The sequence below is a fragment of the Galleria mellonella genome, unplaced genomic scaffold (genome assembly GCF_026898425.1).
Source record: "Galleria mellonella isolate WM207_F2 unplaced genomic scaffold, CSIRO_AGI_GalMel_v1 utg1267, whole genome shotgun sequence".
NCBI classification, from domain to species: domain Eukaryota; kingdom Metazoa; phylum Arthropoda; class Insecta; order Lepidoptera; family Pyralidae; genus Galleria; species Galleria mellonella.
The window spans coordinates 106,936-125,091 of NW_026441987.1; the positions used below are offsets into that span (position 1 = coordinate 106,936).

Here is an 18,156-nt window from a genome sequence, read left to right on the forward strand (position 1 = left end):
TCTATCACCATCCCAAATAGTATGATTACAGGGGGGAAAGGGATTGTTAGTAATGGACACTGGAGGTCGACCTCCTCGCGGTTCTCCCTGGAAATTATCATAGTTAATTCCTAATGAATTCATCATGATGGGCTAACTGGCCTGTTTTCATTCTCATCTATCACCCTTCACTGGTGCTCCGCCAGACTATCCTGTTAGCGCAGGCGGGCTTACCATGCCATTTTCACCCATCAAAAAAAATAGTATGATTACATGACATGACAATCGGTTGAAGCGTTAAAGACGTCAAAAGATGACAAACAAAGAAACAAATTTACTTTCACTATTATATTATTATACAAACAAGCATATGTATTAACTAAACACATTTAATACGTATATCTTAAAAAATAGATGAAATTTGTTTATTATTATTGAACCACAAGCTAATACTCGTACTATGTGAAACCGCATAAAGTTCTTATGTTAGCGGTTAGCAAAAACGATCTTAGCCTTTGTCATGTGACGAATAATATTATACGTACATATCTAGTATTGGTACACATAATATTATATGACATACATACACACGGATACTTTTATTATTATTTCATAGCAAATGTAATGTAGTCTACACAATTTTTGTTAGACTACCATACTTCTGCTCTTACCTTGAGGGTAAGCTATATAATAATTAATTAGTTATATTTTATTAATATTCTGGCCATATCATCTTTTACACAATCCATTCTTCCTCTACTATATCTTTTATAGCTATCCATTTTTATAATATGTGTTTGTTTTTCAACCGATTTGAGTTTTGAATTTTTCTTTTGTTACCTCACAATTCTGTTAGTTGTAAACCGATTTGGAAAATTATTTCTTTACCTGATAGGATATATTTACATATTGATCCCGTAGAAATTTTATCAAAATCAACGCAGTAATTTGGTTTATCAATCGAAATAACTGGTTTTGCCACAATTGTAATAGTTTTTTTTTTCTTTTTTTTTTTGTGGAATACAATTTAAAACATTCCCTTAATTCCTGCATTTCACATGTTCTATGCATTTTGTCAGACTGTACATATAAGACATTTTTAAGCGGTAGACTTGGGAATACACATAGATTGAATAAAAAATTAAAAGCAAATAATTGTTACTGGATAAGTAAATTAATAAAATAATATGATATTATTATATACTAGAGGGAAGGCTTTAGGTATATAAAAGTAATTTGTTTGGAATCTCTGTCCCATTCATGTTTTTGCCATAAAGCAGACGTATTTCAGTTTGAAGATCGATATTACAGTAGATTATAGGGCACTGGTAACCATAAGTGTTATAGCAATGCGTGAGGGGTTCTAAGGATATCACAGTATATTCTGTGACACTCATAGACTGACCATGTCTATAGATGGTACTCACTTTCCATCAGATATACCGTTGGCTTATTTATCATTTTATGTAACATAAAGAAAATAGGCATACATATAATATTAGGATAGGACGTATATGGTACATTTCGAATATTGTAAAAACTCACTAATTGATGTTAAAAATATTTATATATAAAGCTAACATAAATACATGACTGTAGGTGTATCTTATTGTCGGTATCGAAATATGCGCCATGATCTGTCAAGGTAACGTGGAAACGTGGGATGATTATTATTTATGATATTATTATCAAATACATACAATCGAAGGCACTAAATTTTGGATTGGAAACCGGAAACCAGGACAATGAATTGTTTTGAATCTAAGAAAAGAACTGAGTCACTTAGCCATATAGAAATCTTGTTTCAGGGACACACTTAATTTCTTTTTTTTTTTTGCGTATCGATGCCAAAATAAATGCTACACAAAATTTATGCAAGACAAAACTGAGCTCTTTGGATTGAATTTTATACTACTGCAACAAACGGGATAATAGATATAAAAGGGAGGGTTTGTACAAAAGTCACCTGCTTGAGTACTTCTTCCTCGCTCGTATCACTGCTGCCAATAGCCTTGCTTGGCTGTATTAGAAACTTGATTTGCATGGCTTTGTTTCAATTTAAAGGATTGTACTTGGCAGCCATTATATCAGCCTTTAACTGTCTACTGCTGAACATAAACCTCTTTCTTGGGGGGTTTTGCCAGTAATTGTCACAATTGGCAGACGGATTGGTAACCGCAGTTAGGCGTTAGAGAAGTTTTAAAAGTGATGCTGCTGCCCATCCTTCCTCCTTCCTTAGTCTTCTCTTACGACACCCACGGAAAACGATGGGGTGGCCTATTTTATGCCAGAACCACACCATGTACTTGGCAATGTAAGAAGTAATAATGCTAAATTACGATTACCTCTTTCCATCATATGGGCTATCAGCTGCTTTACCATTGAAACATTAAACAAAAATTGTTAGCACTCTGTTCACTCAGCCTATTCCAGAAAGGATCTTGCGTGAAGATGTATTAATAGATATTAGATACTTGCAGATAATGGCAATCCATCACTTTGTCCGCGACTCACAAATGCTTACAAGTCTTTGAAACTAATTATAACTCTTGGACAGTTGAATGGCGAATGTCCTACAAACAGCAATTGCTAAGCCAAAGAGTCAATGTTCGATGATTCATCAACACGAGTAGCAGTCCTGTATTTAGAGAACGAGTTAATTTTAAACTTTGTGACCCTGCAATAAAAACTGTTATGATCACTCAGGTAAGTGCAGGCGCAAACTTTTTTTGACAGTAATTTTGCAAGTAGGTTTTTTGGCATCATGGAATGGCAAATATACTGACTACCCATCAAGTGGGTGGAAAGTGGTAATCGTCGCTTATAACCATAAACAGCACAGACAAAATCCAAGTATCCATGCGTTGCCAATCCTAAGGACTAATTTATGTATTTCCCTGCCATATTCCACTTTCCAAACCGAAACACAGCCACTCAAGCACGGCGAAACACTGGTAGGACAGAAGTTTCCATGCAGGCGACTTGTGTACAAAGTCTCCCTTCGTTATGCATTAAACTTCTACCATTAAGTCGTTATCAGTCTGACAAATACGCAGAGTGCTAATTTTCATCTAATCTTTTTTCAACTTATCAAAAGTTGAAGAAAAATTACTAAAAACTATTCCTAACCTGTCATCTACTGAAGCGTTGAAAGTACCGATATTCTAATCTTAAGTTTGAGTATCATTGTCTTATGCCATTAATCATGCACACAAAATCTCAGAGAATTAGTTTCAACCGAAAATTTTTAATTCCATCATAATTAAACAAAACTATTTATTCGGTCACGTTGTCTTCTAATTGCATTCAACGTTGGTATGTTCACATGAAATACGCGTTCGGATCTCAGGAGATAAAGCAATTATGTGGAACATCATTTTTGTTGTTTTTATACCCATTACTGGAGTCCCACGCGCCTCAAGAGGCTCTGCCGTTCTCAGAGCCAGACTATTTACAGAACAAAAACCTTTTGTAAGTGCGGTGACTAATTTGTATTTTCGATTTTTTCATTTTGAACCTATTCGTATGGAAATAAAGATTATGTTCATTTAACTTAACTTTATCCTGCGAAGCATAACTTTCACTTACCAAGTGTATGATTGATTGTTTTGAATGACTGTTTTACAACTGTCTTATGCCTATGTTATTTGTTGAAAAGATTGCTCTCAGCTCATGGACTGTCTTGTCGTTGTCATTACATGCTTATATAAAATCTTCTGATTTTTATTGATAGTACAAATATTTCTATCCAGTAAGCCTTGCCAGTGTAATCCCGGCATAGAATGAGCCATCCCTTTATTTCCCGTGGATGTCATAAGAGGCTACTACTGGAGCTTAATGGTTGGCGGCAGCGTCCTCCTTAAAATGCCACTTAAAACTAACTGCAGTGGGTTGACACCCACTTACCAAGAGTAGCAATTACTGACAATACCTCCCTTATGGAGGAGACCTATGTTCAGCAGCATGCCAGAGCGACCTTTTTAATATTCATACATCTACGGCGGGACAGCCAAAAATCTTTAATTCCAGAGGACGCTATCTTCGTACAATACTTGAACATTAAAATTTTAATTAGTAACTACTTATCGATATAAGTAATATAGTTAATACATCAATGACATCTCGAACTCATCCATTCCGTCTATACTTATTGATACTACTATTGGTATTACCAGAGGGAGACTTTGTACAAAAGTCGATTGCTTTACCTCTGTCCCATTCGTGTTTCTACCGTGAAGCAGTTGTGTTTGCATGGCTGTGTTTCGGTTTGAAGGGTGGGATATGGCGTGAATTTACTGGGTACAGAGGAATAACACCTGAGTCCTCAGGAATGGCAACGCATGGGGGGTATCATGGGCGAAACAGTATATATACTATGTTATGTCCATGGTACTGCTCATGTCTATAGGCGACGGTTACCACTTTCCATCAGGTGGGCCGTCAGTTTGTTTGCCATTCTAAGTTGCATAAAAAAAAAATACTATTACCTGTCTTGACACCTTTATCAAGACCGGATCTCAATCTCTAAGGTAAAAAGATCAGTTTATAAAATCTATCAATTGAAAGTCAGTTCAGAATCATTGAATATATCAGATAACACACAAAGAACCTTCTACTTTTAGATGTCATCATTGACTAATTAAGGGAGGGGGGATGTATCTATCCCTGAATTATTTGGTATCTACCCTTGGATGTGAACAATACTTGCAAAGTCATATAGCTGTGAGTATTTATGCACCATATTAAGGGGCCAGGGGGGTCCTCAAATGTCATCCTTAATACGCCAATGAAAGTCGCTTAAAAATCTCAGAACACAGATTCTGCCTTTTACATTTTTGTTATAGGTATATATCAGGTAGTATTTACTAAAAGACTTACATATGCCATAAAATCGAGTGAAGCATCGTTCACACACGATAGGACTAGGGTTGCCAATCGATTGTTTTATTCCAGATTGAACTCCATCATACAGGAGTCCTTTTTCGGTAAGATATATCACTTACTACACTAAAATTACACTATAATCTGTATATGGTGTAAATTGTAATCTTATAAACACAAAACGAACATCAACATTTCTTCAAAATATGACATTGATTAAAAACAATTAACGTAGGGTAATTCTTGCACACAAGCAATAGTCAGTGCATATTTTAGTTTTTTAATAAATTATATGTTTGCTCGTAATAGTGATCCAGGCGAGGGTACTACTAATTTTACAAAGAAACCAAACAAGTACATTTTGCTTTATAAAAAAAAGTGATTTCGATTGAAACATCTTTTAGTATTAAACGTATTTAGTAATAAACGTGTGGATGTTTTTTTTTATGGGTGAAAATGGTATGGTAACCCCGCCTGCGCTAACGGGATACGCTAGCGGTGCACGAGTGAAGGGTGATAGATGAGAATGAAAATAGGCCAGTTAGCCCATCATGATTAATTCATCAGGAATTAACCATGATAGTTTCCAGGGGGAACCGCGAGGAGGTCGACCTGGTTGTATATATTGCTAGCAATGGGATTCTTAGTCTCCATTACTAACAATCCTTTTCCCCCCAACGTGTGGATGTTACCTAGACAAATTAGATTGAAGATACCTGAATTTGGATAATAGAATCGTGTATAATCGTTGCTACGCAAACACAACTGGCAGATTTTTGCTCAGAAAAAAAAACGGCAATTTTTTTTTTTTATATCACAGGGAAATGAGCGTTCGGCTCAGCTGATGTTAAGTGACCACCGCCACCCATGATCACGCACAACATCAGAAGCATCGCAGGTGTGGTGCCGGCTTTTTAAAAAGGAATATGCTCTTTTCTTGAAGGTTATGAGGTCGTATCGGTTCGGAAATACTGCTGCTTTAAACAGTCCCAAAGTAATTATAGATAATTTTTTTTTATTGCAAAAAGAATTGTCAAAATTAGTTCAGAAAAAGTCACATGTAACATAGACACAAAAATAATAAACAAATTGATAATCTAATTTTTTGAAGTCGCTTTTAAAATAAGTAATTGTATTATTAAATCTCAGTTTAATTTATTTAAATTATAAGTGACAACCATGCCGACCTTGGTTAGGACTAAACTCCGGGTGAACGCCTACGCACGCTTTCATGGTAGACTGATGTTTACTTTTTTTTTATCTGGACCTCACACAGTCCATAAGTGGGCATTGAATATTCAAGGACGTATTCATTGTGATCTTACATGTACGATAGAATGAGCCAATGACTAAATTATTGTTTTTAAATACATATAAGCATAAATTAAATTGTCTTCCACGAAAAAAAACTACTTCAATTATGACGTATCCAGTTACTTGGATTTGAAAACTAAATTATATTAAATCAATTACTAATTTAATTTAAATTAATAAAATTTCTAGTGGATCAATCTGAAAATATTTCCTGTCAGATAAAAAAAGAATTTTCCAAATTAATTTATAACTGATGGAATTATTGGTGTTTTTTTTTTATGTTTGTAACCTTAACAAACATAAAAAAAAACACCATTCTTATTTATTGAAGTCGATTGTGTAATTTGTAGTACGTGTTAATAGTCTGTCAATTCTTAATAGAACTTTGTACATACATTGATATTATTAGAAAAACACTTGTACAATTTCACAATAAAGTTGTTATAATACATATAATATAACACAGGTTATTTATTATCTACTTGCGGCCCGTCCGGCGTCGCACGGGTGAACATTTTTACATTTTAAAAAGTGGCCATTAAGACTGCACACGCGACGGAAGCTTAAAAATGGAGTAATTTCTCCCGTTTTCCCAACATTTCCCTTCTCTGCTCTGCTCCTATTGACCGTAGCGTGATGAAAGGTATACTATAACCTGCCCAGGAGTATGAAGAATAATTGTACTAAGTTTCGATAAAATCCGTCGAGTAGTTTTTGTTCCTATAACGAACATACAGACAGACAGACAAAAATTTTACTGATTGCATTTTTGACATCAGTATCAATCACTCCCTGATACGAGTAGTTATTTTGGAAATATACTTCATGTACAGAATTAACCTCTCTACAGATTTATTATAAGTATAGATGAATAATATAAATAACTTTTATGTGGGGAATCGCAAGTGCTTTTCAACCGACTTCAAAAAGAAGTAGGTTCTCAATTCGGTTGTATTTTATTTTTATATTTGCTACTTCATAACTCCGTCAGTTGTAAACCGATTTAGAAAGGTCTCTTTTTATCTGAAAGGATATGCTTCCAGATTGATCCCATAGAAATTTTATCAAAATCAGTTTTGTGGTTTAGTTTTTAAATGGAAATAACTGGTTTTGTCACAACTGAAGTCATTTTTTTTATGGAATACAGGGTAATTATTATTTAATAATAACTATCAATATTTGTAATACATATTAGTTACACGTAGTACATTAAATTCCATCCAAATTGGTCTAATCCTTACTAATATTTTTAAATGTGAAAGTATTTTTGTTTGTTACCTCTTGACAGCTTAACGGCTTAATCAATCACAATGTTTAGTATACACGTGTGATGAGAAAGACAAAGGCTACTTTTTAATCCGGTTAGTGAACATATCCCGGTCACGCGGACAAAGTCGCCGATAAAAGCTAGTGTTTTATATAATATCAATAACAAAGAAAGAGCCAGTTTCGAATTGTCTTTTTTTTTTAAATGATATTTTCACTGTAGTTTGAAAATGGAATAATATTAAAATTTCACAAATTGGTAAACGAATGATCCGGAGGCCGAATCTATAATCGACAGAAAAGGAAGTCTCGAATACGCGCACTACTTATAATGCGTACAGTGTGATGTTCCAATCAAAGTTTTACGTTTAAAGACCTCTACACACGAACATTGATGTACATTACTACATCCTATTGTAATATCGTCATAGTCGTAGAATACTGACGCATCTATATATGTAATATTTGTCAGATCCGTCAGTATTCTACGACTATGACGATATTATAAATGAAAAGTTCCATTTTGTTACTCTTTCATGCGAAAACTACTGAACGGTTTTGAATGAAATTTAGTATATGGTTAGGTTTTATCCTAAGTTAGCTCATAGGATATTTATGTACTAATCCCCGCGAATGGGGCCGTGGAATACAGTTAGTAACAAATAAGTAAGATTCAATTCGTTTAAAAAAAAAACACTAATTTCAATTGTGATAAAATATTAGAGTAATTATTGGACGGTGAGAGATTTCGAGAATACATTAAAGTGACAATATTCGAATTTAGAATACAAAATTGTCTAAATTTCTATGTCTTAAAGTTAGACTTCTTTGCGGAATCTAGTTGTTTGCTACACAATGAATAAAGACGACTTTTGCAAAAAAAAATCGGTTTAAAATTAAAGCCGAATTCGTCTAATACAGCTACAAAAAATACAGACGAATTGAGAAGTGAGACAAAAAAATAATCCAAATTTATCTATTATGTTAAGAAACTTTTTTATTTTTTTATTTCAATTTCAATTTATTTATTGCATTCTACAATATTATTATGAAAGCTGTTAATAATGGATGTAATGTGATAAATTTTAATTTATAAAAAAATCTTATAGAAATAATGAGAACCTCATATATAATAGTAAAAATCATGTGCATAGTCACCAAATTCCAAACACGTATTTTTACTAAGGAATCGTTTAATGAGCAGGAAGCTTTGCTCGACAAGTGATACTTAAGGAATTTTTGTATATCCTTCGGTATATCTTAGTGTAAAATGTAATGAGCATTTCCTTAAAAAAGATATTAACCTTTTTTTTTTAAACGTTCGTGTGTAGAGGCTATGGTAATGGCGTAGTTGGTACGTTACTTGCATACAAACAATGTTACAATGGTCACAAAACTTGTACTCAACTGTCGCAAGAGTTATTTTTGAAACGGTTCAACAGAATGATTTATTTTACTGTTGTACTGTGGTGCCAATGGCCGTACATAACGTACTTCTGACAAAATATGGTTTCATTTTCAACCGACTTCAAAAATAAGAAGGTCTCGACTCGATTGTATTTTTTTGTACAACTTAGAATGGCAAACAAGTTGACGGCCCACCTAATGGAAAGTAGTAACCGTCGCCTATAGACATGAGCAGCACCATGGACATAACAGAGTATACTGTTTCGCCCATGATAACTCCCATGCGTTGCCATTCCTGAGGATTCAGATGTTATTCCTCTGTACCCAGTAAATTCACGCCATATCCCACCCTTCAAACCGAAACACAGCCATGCAAACACAACTGCTTTACGGTTGAAACACGAATGGGACAGAGGTACCCAAGCAATCGACTTTTGTACAGTCTCCCTCTGGTTATTATATTCGTACTGATTATTATTTAACATACAATACTTTATATATATGAGGGTAAAGCCACAGATTAGACCTAGTATTATTTAGTATATACACATTTGATAATGTATTAAGTACTTCATGTGAAATCTTCTGATTGTTGTCGTATTTACTTCTCTAATCAAGTAACCATATCTAATCAATAATTTAAAATTAAGTTTTTCGTTAAATCATATATTCTGCGCGGTGTAGTATGATGCGTGTGACAGCTGTCATTTATGCAGTTTTTACTTTAAAAGAACTGTATTCAAATTTTTTGAGGTCATCTCCAAATATCTAATGACTGTGAATGAATGATACTTGCTCAAAATCGAATGTTTTGTTCAGTTCGTTAGTTATATACTCGAATTAATATTGTTTTTTTTTTGTGATTTAGTATAATATGTCACCCGTATATTACTATAGTGTAAAGTACAGATATAAAGGTTTATAACAATGTTTGGATATTTTGGAGTAAAAACTGTTTGTACTTCTTTAAGGTTTTTTATACACAGTGAATTCATAGTCATTGATATGTATCTTTTTCTATCAATGAAACTGAACATTTTTCCCAAGGAAATATAGTAAAAAATGAGCCTCCCATACTTAAGTATACTTGCTTGAACGTGCCAATTAACTAATGCCGTACCGACTAGATAGAACATCGACATTTCCAGTTCCACGTATTAAAAAAAATAATGTTCATTCATAATTACATTATGTCGGCAGAACGCTTTGTGAGTCACCGTCACGAGGCAAAGGAATAAATAAAAAACGTCTCCCTATCAGGAATGTGCGTTCCCTCACGTTTGGAATGGAAGTCCACGATCCTTCGGCATTTTTTACCAATATAACAGTGGGAGGGGCTCCGTTACGACTTTCCATGTATCTTGTAGAAAAAACTAAGCAGGTAATATAGGCAGAGGGTGGTCGTCACCGTTCTATACTCTATTTCAATAGAATTTAATAGAAATGTTAACAAATGAATAATTTACTTGACTTTAAAACAATCTGATAATGTCCAATTGTAACACAAATAAAAAAAAATCGATTAAATTATTTTGATTTATTCCTTACTAGCGACCCGCCCCGGCTTCGTACGGGTACACATTACAAACCTCTAAAATTACCAGTGTTTCTCTACTATATTATGCATGTATTATATATATAAACCTTCCTCTTTATTCACTCTTTCTATTTAAAAAAAAAACCGCTTCAAAATCCGTTGCGTAATTTTAAAGATTTAAGTATACATAGGGACGGACAGACAGCGACAGCGACTTTGTTTTATACTATGTAGTAATTTTATTTAAAAAACATTTTTATAGTGATTAAAACAAAACTTAGATAAGTTTTCATTCTTTCGAAATAAACTATAATCTTTACTAATATTGTAAATATGAAAGTGAGTTTGTTTGTTACCTTATTACGCTTTAATGGCTTGTCCAATTCCTATGAAATTTGGTATACACGTACTATATGGGATGAGGAAGGATATAGGTTTCTTTTTTCTAGTCGGAAAACATATTCCGGTCACGTGAACGAAGTCGCAGTTAATAGCTTAAGGTTGTAAAGGTTACATATATGAATCAAGAAAATATACAAGTACATATTTGAAAACATATTCTATGTAAATCCACAATCATTAAATTATTAGTTTATGGTGAGCTATTAAAATTTGATTTACGTTTTCATTGTGTAATCAATGACTTACCATAATAACGTATCGTCCTTAACTCATTTTAACCAACTTCGAAAAGAAGAAGGTCATTAATTCAACTGTATGTTTTTAATTTTTATAGGTTTGCTTCTCGAATTTCAACCAATTTTGATTACTCTAAACATTGTATTACCTTGTGAATGTACGAATAGATTTACCGAGATTGAAGTATTTTTTTATTAGGATAAAATCTTAAATAAATTTAATATACTTTTCATAACGTAAATATTCCTAAATATACCTATTTACTTACGTTACGGGCCCATTACACAAACTCCATACACAATCCATTCATGATATAAATCACTCCTAAAAGACAACAAGACTTAAAAAACTATGAGTGAAGTTTGTTTAACATTTATTTAATCTTATCAAAAGATATCATTTAAGTCTTTTAATCCAATTATAACATTACCGCTCCCAAATTATTATCACTACACCGTAAAATTTTCTTCACAGACTTTTAGAAATTAGGTTACAACGATATTGTAATTGTTAATAACAAGACGTGTTCTAAGAACTGTGATAACTAGCCTTGAATAATTGTGCTAAAATTGTGTTTGATAATTGAACTTTGTGTGCTATCATTCCGAACTTTAATTAGTGATAATGAATAGTGAAAAAAAAAAAACAAAATTTAACATAGATTAATGTAAACAGTGTTTGCCGCGCAATGCAGTGGTGAATTAAAAAAAATATATAAATTACTTTTTAAATTGACGATATGCCGTCGGCTTATGGCATCGGTCCATTCAGCCAACCAGAGTGGAGTGATTCTAGTGACTCCAATGGACCCGCTCCACTACCACAGTTGGGATATTTCGTCCCTGTGAGATGTAGATGCGATCGAGCGAAGCAACATGTGTGTAGACGAAACAGAAGGTAAATATTATACTCTACACTTTGCATTATGTTGTGGATGATAGTTGATATTCTGGAACTTTTTTAATGTAAATGAAATGTAATGAATAAGATTTTTGAAGTCGAATTCAGTTTATCATAATAGTTCGTAAATTTGTAAGATATATGTAGATAAACTACTGAATCTACTAATATTGTTTACATTAAGTAAATAAGTGGCGAATTTAAGGTGTCCAGAAGTTATCTATCGGGCATTTTAATCTTATCAAATGTAATATAATTATGCTAGTAGATAATTATAGATAATAAGCAAATTACGTCAATCGACCTTAATTAGTTAATAAAAAAAATCCTATTAATGAAACGTACCTATACTACTACGTGACCTGTTCAGAGGGGAGGAAGGTATTTAAAATACCATGCTTGATTATAAGGTGAGGGAGCTTAGGTTTTCGTCACGTAGTCACTATTCTTTAGGGAAATCTCGCGCTTTTGCGAACTTTATTAAAATATGGCATGCAGCATTTAGCATTTTTTACTCACAGGTGGCAACACTAACACACATATGCCGGGACGTCAACTGATTAAAAATCATTATATATATATTGCATACAACATTGCATTGACGACCTTCCTGATGAAAAACGGTAATCGTCACCAATAGACATGAACAGCACCATGGGTGGACACTATAGTATTACTCTGTGGTATCCATGGTACCACTTATTTTTTATTTTTATTTTTTATTTCACTTTGAAAGGGAAACATACAATATCTAAGACATATAAAATAGTATACACAACCATGACATAAATCAGTAAAGTTACCTACTAGTAAAGTTACTTATGCATTACCATTTTTGGGGAATATAATGTTATACCTGCGTACCTTATAACTTCACTGCCATACAGCCCCGAAACACGGAAGGAACTTTCTTTCTAGTAATTTTGACGATCTGGGTTTAGCCCGGAAGACTTGACATTGATCCGCAAATGAATCTTATTTTAAAAACAGTATATAATATTGCAAATTATGAGCTATTAAATAATTGACATATTTTAGTGGATAAAATAACATTTATACTATATTCATAACATTAACAGAAAAGAAACTAATCAACAATCATAAAAAATGCTTATACAAAAAGTGTTCTTGATTATGCAGGCAAAAAGCTATGAAATGTAAATCATTCTATTATAAACATATAATTTTTCATGTATGCTAAAATTTTGTTGTGTAAACTAAAACTATAACTGTGTGACATTTTGATAGTTGGCACATTTACACGATTATAGTGCAGTTTTACGTCAATTGTATTTGCATTTATGCTGTCCTAAATTTGTTACCAGTTGTCTTCAATATAATGGAACAATTGAGTCACTTTTGCTATTCGCAGTCCTAAGTTTAAATTTGTTACAGACTAGCCTACACAGGGAGACTTAGTACATGGTCACGTCACAAGTCGTCTGCATGGGAACCTCTGTCACATTTGTGTTTCTGCCGTGAAGCAGCTGTGATTGTGACTGTTAGGTCGACTTCCACGTGTTTCCCCCTGTAAACTACCATGCTGAGTTCCAAATGTATTCATCACAATGGACTCACTGACTTGATTTTTCATTCTCACTTATCAGCCCTCACTGGTGCCTGCCAGCGTATACCGTTAGCGTGGGCGGGGTTTACCATTCCATTATCATCCATTAAAAAAATAGTAATGTATATCACTAGCAATGGATCTGTTAGACCTCATTATTAACAATTCCTTGCCCCTAATGTCTGGAAGTTAAAGTAACAAATCGTTATAATTTGTCGACAGAGAATCTCCCCGATCACGTCGTTCGGTGTCGCAATGTTCCTGCAACAGTATATCCAGGAGGTCCTCAGCGGCGGCCTCACCGATGATCCTACCGCCGCTCAACAACACCATGGAGATGTACGTCGAACCAGTCGTCGAAGATGTGAGTACTTATTACCTTTGCTGTAAAAGTTATTTCTCATTTGCGTCCTTTTAAAACATAGATTAAAACCTGACATTTTCTATCTACGTTTTAAAGGCTACGTTTTCTTTTCTTAATCGATACCCTCTAAAAATATTGGATGCGAAGACGTATACCTATACATCTATGTATTAGCCGGCTAGAAATACGAGTGTCTAAATTATGCCTCGAGTAATCGAACAAAAATGAAATGAAATACGGTCCCAGTGTATGTTTATGTTTTAATAACAAAGTAGGCACCTACTATAAATACCTAATTATTTATCGGAAGCAGATTTATACCGTTGTACTGTTTATAACCTATGAGAACAGTAGCTGAATTTCTGTGATATTGTTTTCAATGATGAATTAGGCCTGTCCCTCGGTTCTGTTCCTGATGTCTCGATTCGCTCTCAAACTGAAACAGTTCAAGTTGATCGAAACGAGACTGGATTATAGTGTGAATACGCACTTTATTTCTAATGTAACAATATTTTATTAGATCGAGAGCGAACCAAGACCGATACTATAGTGTGGTTTTAGTCTTTAAATCGCGAAAAAAAATTAGTATCTTTCTCACTTTTAAATAATAAAAAGTTCTCACTGTATTTTTTACAAATCACGCGATATATTTGCTAACCATAAATCGATTTATTTCTTTTTAATCCGAAAATGTTTACTCACAATTCAGGCTATTTTCACTACATCATCATCATATCGGCTTTTAACTGTCCACTACTGAACATAAGCCTCCCTTAGATGGGTTTTGCCAGTAGTTGCCATGCTTGACAGGCGAATTGGCAACCGCAGTTAGGCTTTGGAGATGTTTTTGAAGGGACGCTGTTGCCATTCCCTCGCCCTTTCTTAGTCGCCTCTTATGACAAGACCACGATCACGAGAAAAGAAAGGGACTCTTCTATGCTGGGACCACACGGATAATTTATATATTTGTACATTATATTTTCACTACACACTACCCTTTTTTTTTCTCGTGAATATGCGTGAGTTAAATTCGGGTTTTTTGTAATAGTTATTTCTAAATTTTCGTTGTACTTATCTACTATGTATATAAATAGTATATTACTGCTTCATTCACTTTATTGAGTCTATTTAATAGTCAAAATTATTTCACTTCATGTCTACGTTCATTCCTGTAAACAAGGAAATTTGTCAGTTTTACATCAAACACATATAGCATTTTAAAATAATTACATTTCTTAAGACAGTGTTAGAAGTTTTATAATGTAAAAGTCTCACTATAAATTTGGAATGTTCATCATACATCGAATTGTTCATGTTTATATTTTTCGAGGACTTTTCTCATCGATTTAGCGATTTGTTCCGGCCTGCTGTAGAAGTATTTGTATTGACTGCTACCCTCCTCATTGTAGATGTCGTGGTCCACAGATCCTTTTGGTGATACGAACAGTATCCTAGAAACAGTGGTTTTTTTAGGTCTAGAATGTTTACTATATACTCGTACATGTATTACTATAAAGTTTTTATTATGTTTGTTGTTGTTAGTGTCATATATTTGGGCATGTGTGCGTAGGTTTGCCCTTGCCGATTGGGTAGTTCCAAGTTTATTTTACTGGATTTGCAGTAATAACGAATTTGTTGTTGTTTTAGATATGATTTTTAATATTGCAACTATACTATATAAATTTACAATAATTTGAATATATATGAAACGAAGAGGTAACGGTATATAATGCAAGTCAATTATAACGAATGACGTGAATGTGGCTGCTGATTAGTAGGTCGTCGCAATTTGCTTCACACTTCACGATCTTTGCAGCAACCATAGATTATGCAGTAACAGTTGTATTTTGTTGGATCTATTTGTAAAGACGATGTAATAAGAAATCATAAGGTATTTACTTATTTATGTATTTTTATTCCATCTGTTAGGTGTAACAGTTTTTTTTGTTGTATAATAACTATTGTACGTCATACTATATAGTAATTATTTATGTCGGATTTACATGTTGTTTTAAATTTATTGAATTTCTTTTGTGCAAAAATAAAAAATATGTAAACGAGTAAAACAATAACAAGCAACAATAAGAGCTATTCCAATCGTGACAAAATTAATATGGAATCAACATGAGAGTACTCGTAAGCTTTATTAAATGCAAAAAGAATTATCAAAATCGGTTCAAATTTTGGCGCTGGTAACTTAAATTTGTATAAATAAAAATATGAGTAAATTAAGAAACTCACATTTTTTACAATACTATTAATATTATAAAAGGTAAACATTTTAATGACAACCATAATGGTAAGTTTGAATGAAATATACCATTACTAAAAACTTAATTATAGAATCTTCTACTAAATGTATTTATTGTAAAGTTATCATGAAAAAGTATTCATACGATTATAATCCTTTAATGGGTAGACAGAGGCATTTCCACATTGAAATATTATAATGCTATTTTTAGTAACTAATTTTACCTGGGTATATAAGATCCGTCGGGAGCAAAACTGCTATTTTTCGGCTCCTCTTCGTCAACCAAGTTGACCATAACGAAATGCTTGCTCAACGATTGTATCTCCGACGAAGTAGCAAATTTAGGCTTCAAATTCTTGCAGGCTGAACACCAGGATTTGTGTATAATCACCATAACAGGCTTGTTATGATGTGTGGCTATTTGTAAACCTGACTCCAGTGATCCTGCCCATATATAATTGTTTCCAAATCCGTTGTCTCTGCCACTCAATGAACTACAGTGAACTTTGTCGAAGATCAAAGTAAAGAATGCTTTCATTATATTACCTGCAGCCATTGCTTTGTTATTAAAAAAATATATATGTTCTTAATGCGCTAAGTCGGCTATTTACATTTTATAGCTTTAAATTTTGTTGCCAGCTGGTCAGCCATTTTGACGCGTTTGAATTTGACGCGTAATTTCAAGTAGGTTACTAAAAGCGTCATCTAGTGACGAATCTCAAATCTATTGCGCTGTACGTATCGTACCGGAGTGTACTTTGATGAGATTGTAGTTCTGACGAAAACCACGAGATGCCACTGCGAGTCTTGTTCCGAAAAATGTTAGAATATCACAGATAAAATTTATCTGTATTAAATAGATATTAACCCGAAGTCTTATACAATAACAAAAAATCGTTATAATGTTTCTTCAAAGTCACATTTTAACTAACTAAAACCAACAAATTATAAAGTTCAACGCACACGTTATACTTCTGATGTTGTGGCAATGATAGATTACGATACTGCTTATCATCAGGCGGGCCGTGTGCCTGATTGCCACCGTCGTGATTCAGATTCTATATTTATTTTATGCAATGGTATAAAGTAAAGGTATGGTATATACTTTTTACAGTTATATACGATGTAACGAAAAACACATCTTTGATGGAAATCGGTCATAGGTGTAAATATAGACTTAAGGATGTATACAAGTCAAGATAAAAAAGTAACTAATTACCCATGGTCATATAGTCATACCCCTTATTAAAAAAACACCTCTTCTACAAACTTTTTTTTATTATTACTATATTTTGTCACTTTCTTTCAAATAAGGAAGTTAGCACCAAAGAAAAAGACAAACAATAGCTAAAATAGGTTTATGAGACGTTTCATGATAATTGGAGATACGCCATAAAGGTGTTTCAATTTTCGATCTTCGTTATATAACTGTATAGATTTAATTAAAATTTTGTACTTACATAGACGAATTTTTTATGTAATTTAAAACGGCTTACAGTCCACTTAATAGAAAGTAGTAAATGTCGCCTATAGACATTTACTAAGTCCTATAAATATATTATATAGACAATTTTTATGCTAATTATCATTTGTTAAATTTGCAGGAACCAGTCGTTAAATTATTACAAGTTTATTTTAATAGGTATTATCCTACGAATCTACACGAATTATATTGGTGGGTATAGTCATTCATGTGGGCGTTCTACCAGTGTTTTTATCACTTGTGTAACATGAGCTTTATGCAATAGAATAGATAAAATCATATTCTTTTTTTATACGGCAATGGCGAGATGATAAAACATAAATATACATAATAATTGTTACTTATATAGAGATTATATGGCGTCGTAATTCTGCATTCAGTAGAGACAGAGAGTTGTCTTAGTTTTTATGGGTGAAAATGGTATGGTAACTCCGCCTGCGCTAACGGAATACGCTGGCGGAGCACCAGTGAAGGGTGATAGATGAGAATGAAAACAGGCCAGTTAGCCCATCATGATGAATTCATCAGGAATTAACCACGATAGTTTCCAGGGGGATCCGCGAGGAGG

The 18,156-nt window shown here is 33.4% G+C and overlaps 2 protein-coding genes across 4 annotated transcripts in view; one reads left to right on the forward strand and one right to left on the reverse strand.

The window, feature by feature from the left end:
* LOC113520233 (tight junction protein ZO-1-like) overlaps positions 1-18,156 on the forward strand; it is a 133,163-nt gene that overhangs the window by 58,265 nt on the left and 56,742 nt on the right. Inside the window, 1 exon segment of the mRNA XM_052901048.1 lies at positions 13,713-13,854. Coding sequence (XP_052757008.1) covers positions 13,713-13,854 — 142 coding nt within the window.
* Positions 13,822-17,483, reverse strand: LOC113520399 (thioredoxin domain-containing protein 12-like). Of its 3 annotated transcripts, none has more exons than XR_004224249.2 (4): positions 16,330-17,483; positions 15,155-15,305; positions 14,957-15,023; positions 13,822-13,874 (listed from the first exon to the last, which is right to left on the reverse strand). XR_004224249.2 is itself a non-coding variant. In XM_031914654.2 (3 exons), exons 1-3 carry the CDS (start codon positions 16,659-16,661, stop codon positions 15,018-15,020), a joined length of 489 nt encoding a protein of 162 aa, XP_031770514.2. In that variant the 5' UTR covers positions 16,662-17,483; the 3' UTR covers positions 14,950-15,017. The 3 variants fall into 3 exon arrangements, 1 of the variants encoding a protein (XP_031770514.2); XR_004224248.2 differs by having other exon boundaries at positions 15,130-15,305; XM_031914654.2 differs by lacking the exon at positions 13,822-13,874 and having other exon boundaries at positions 14,950-15,023.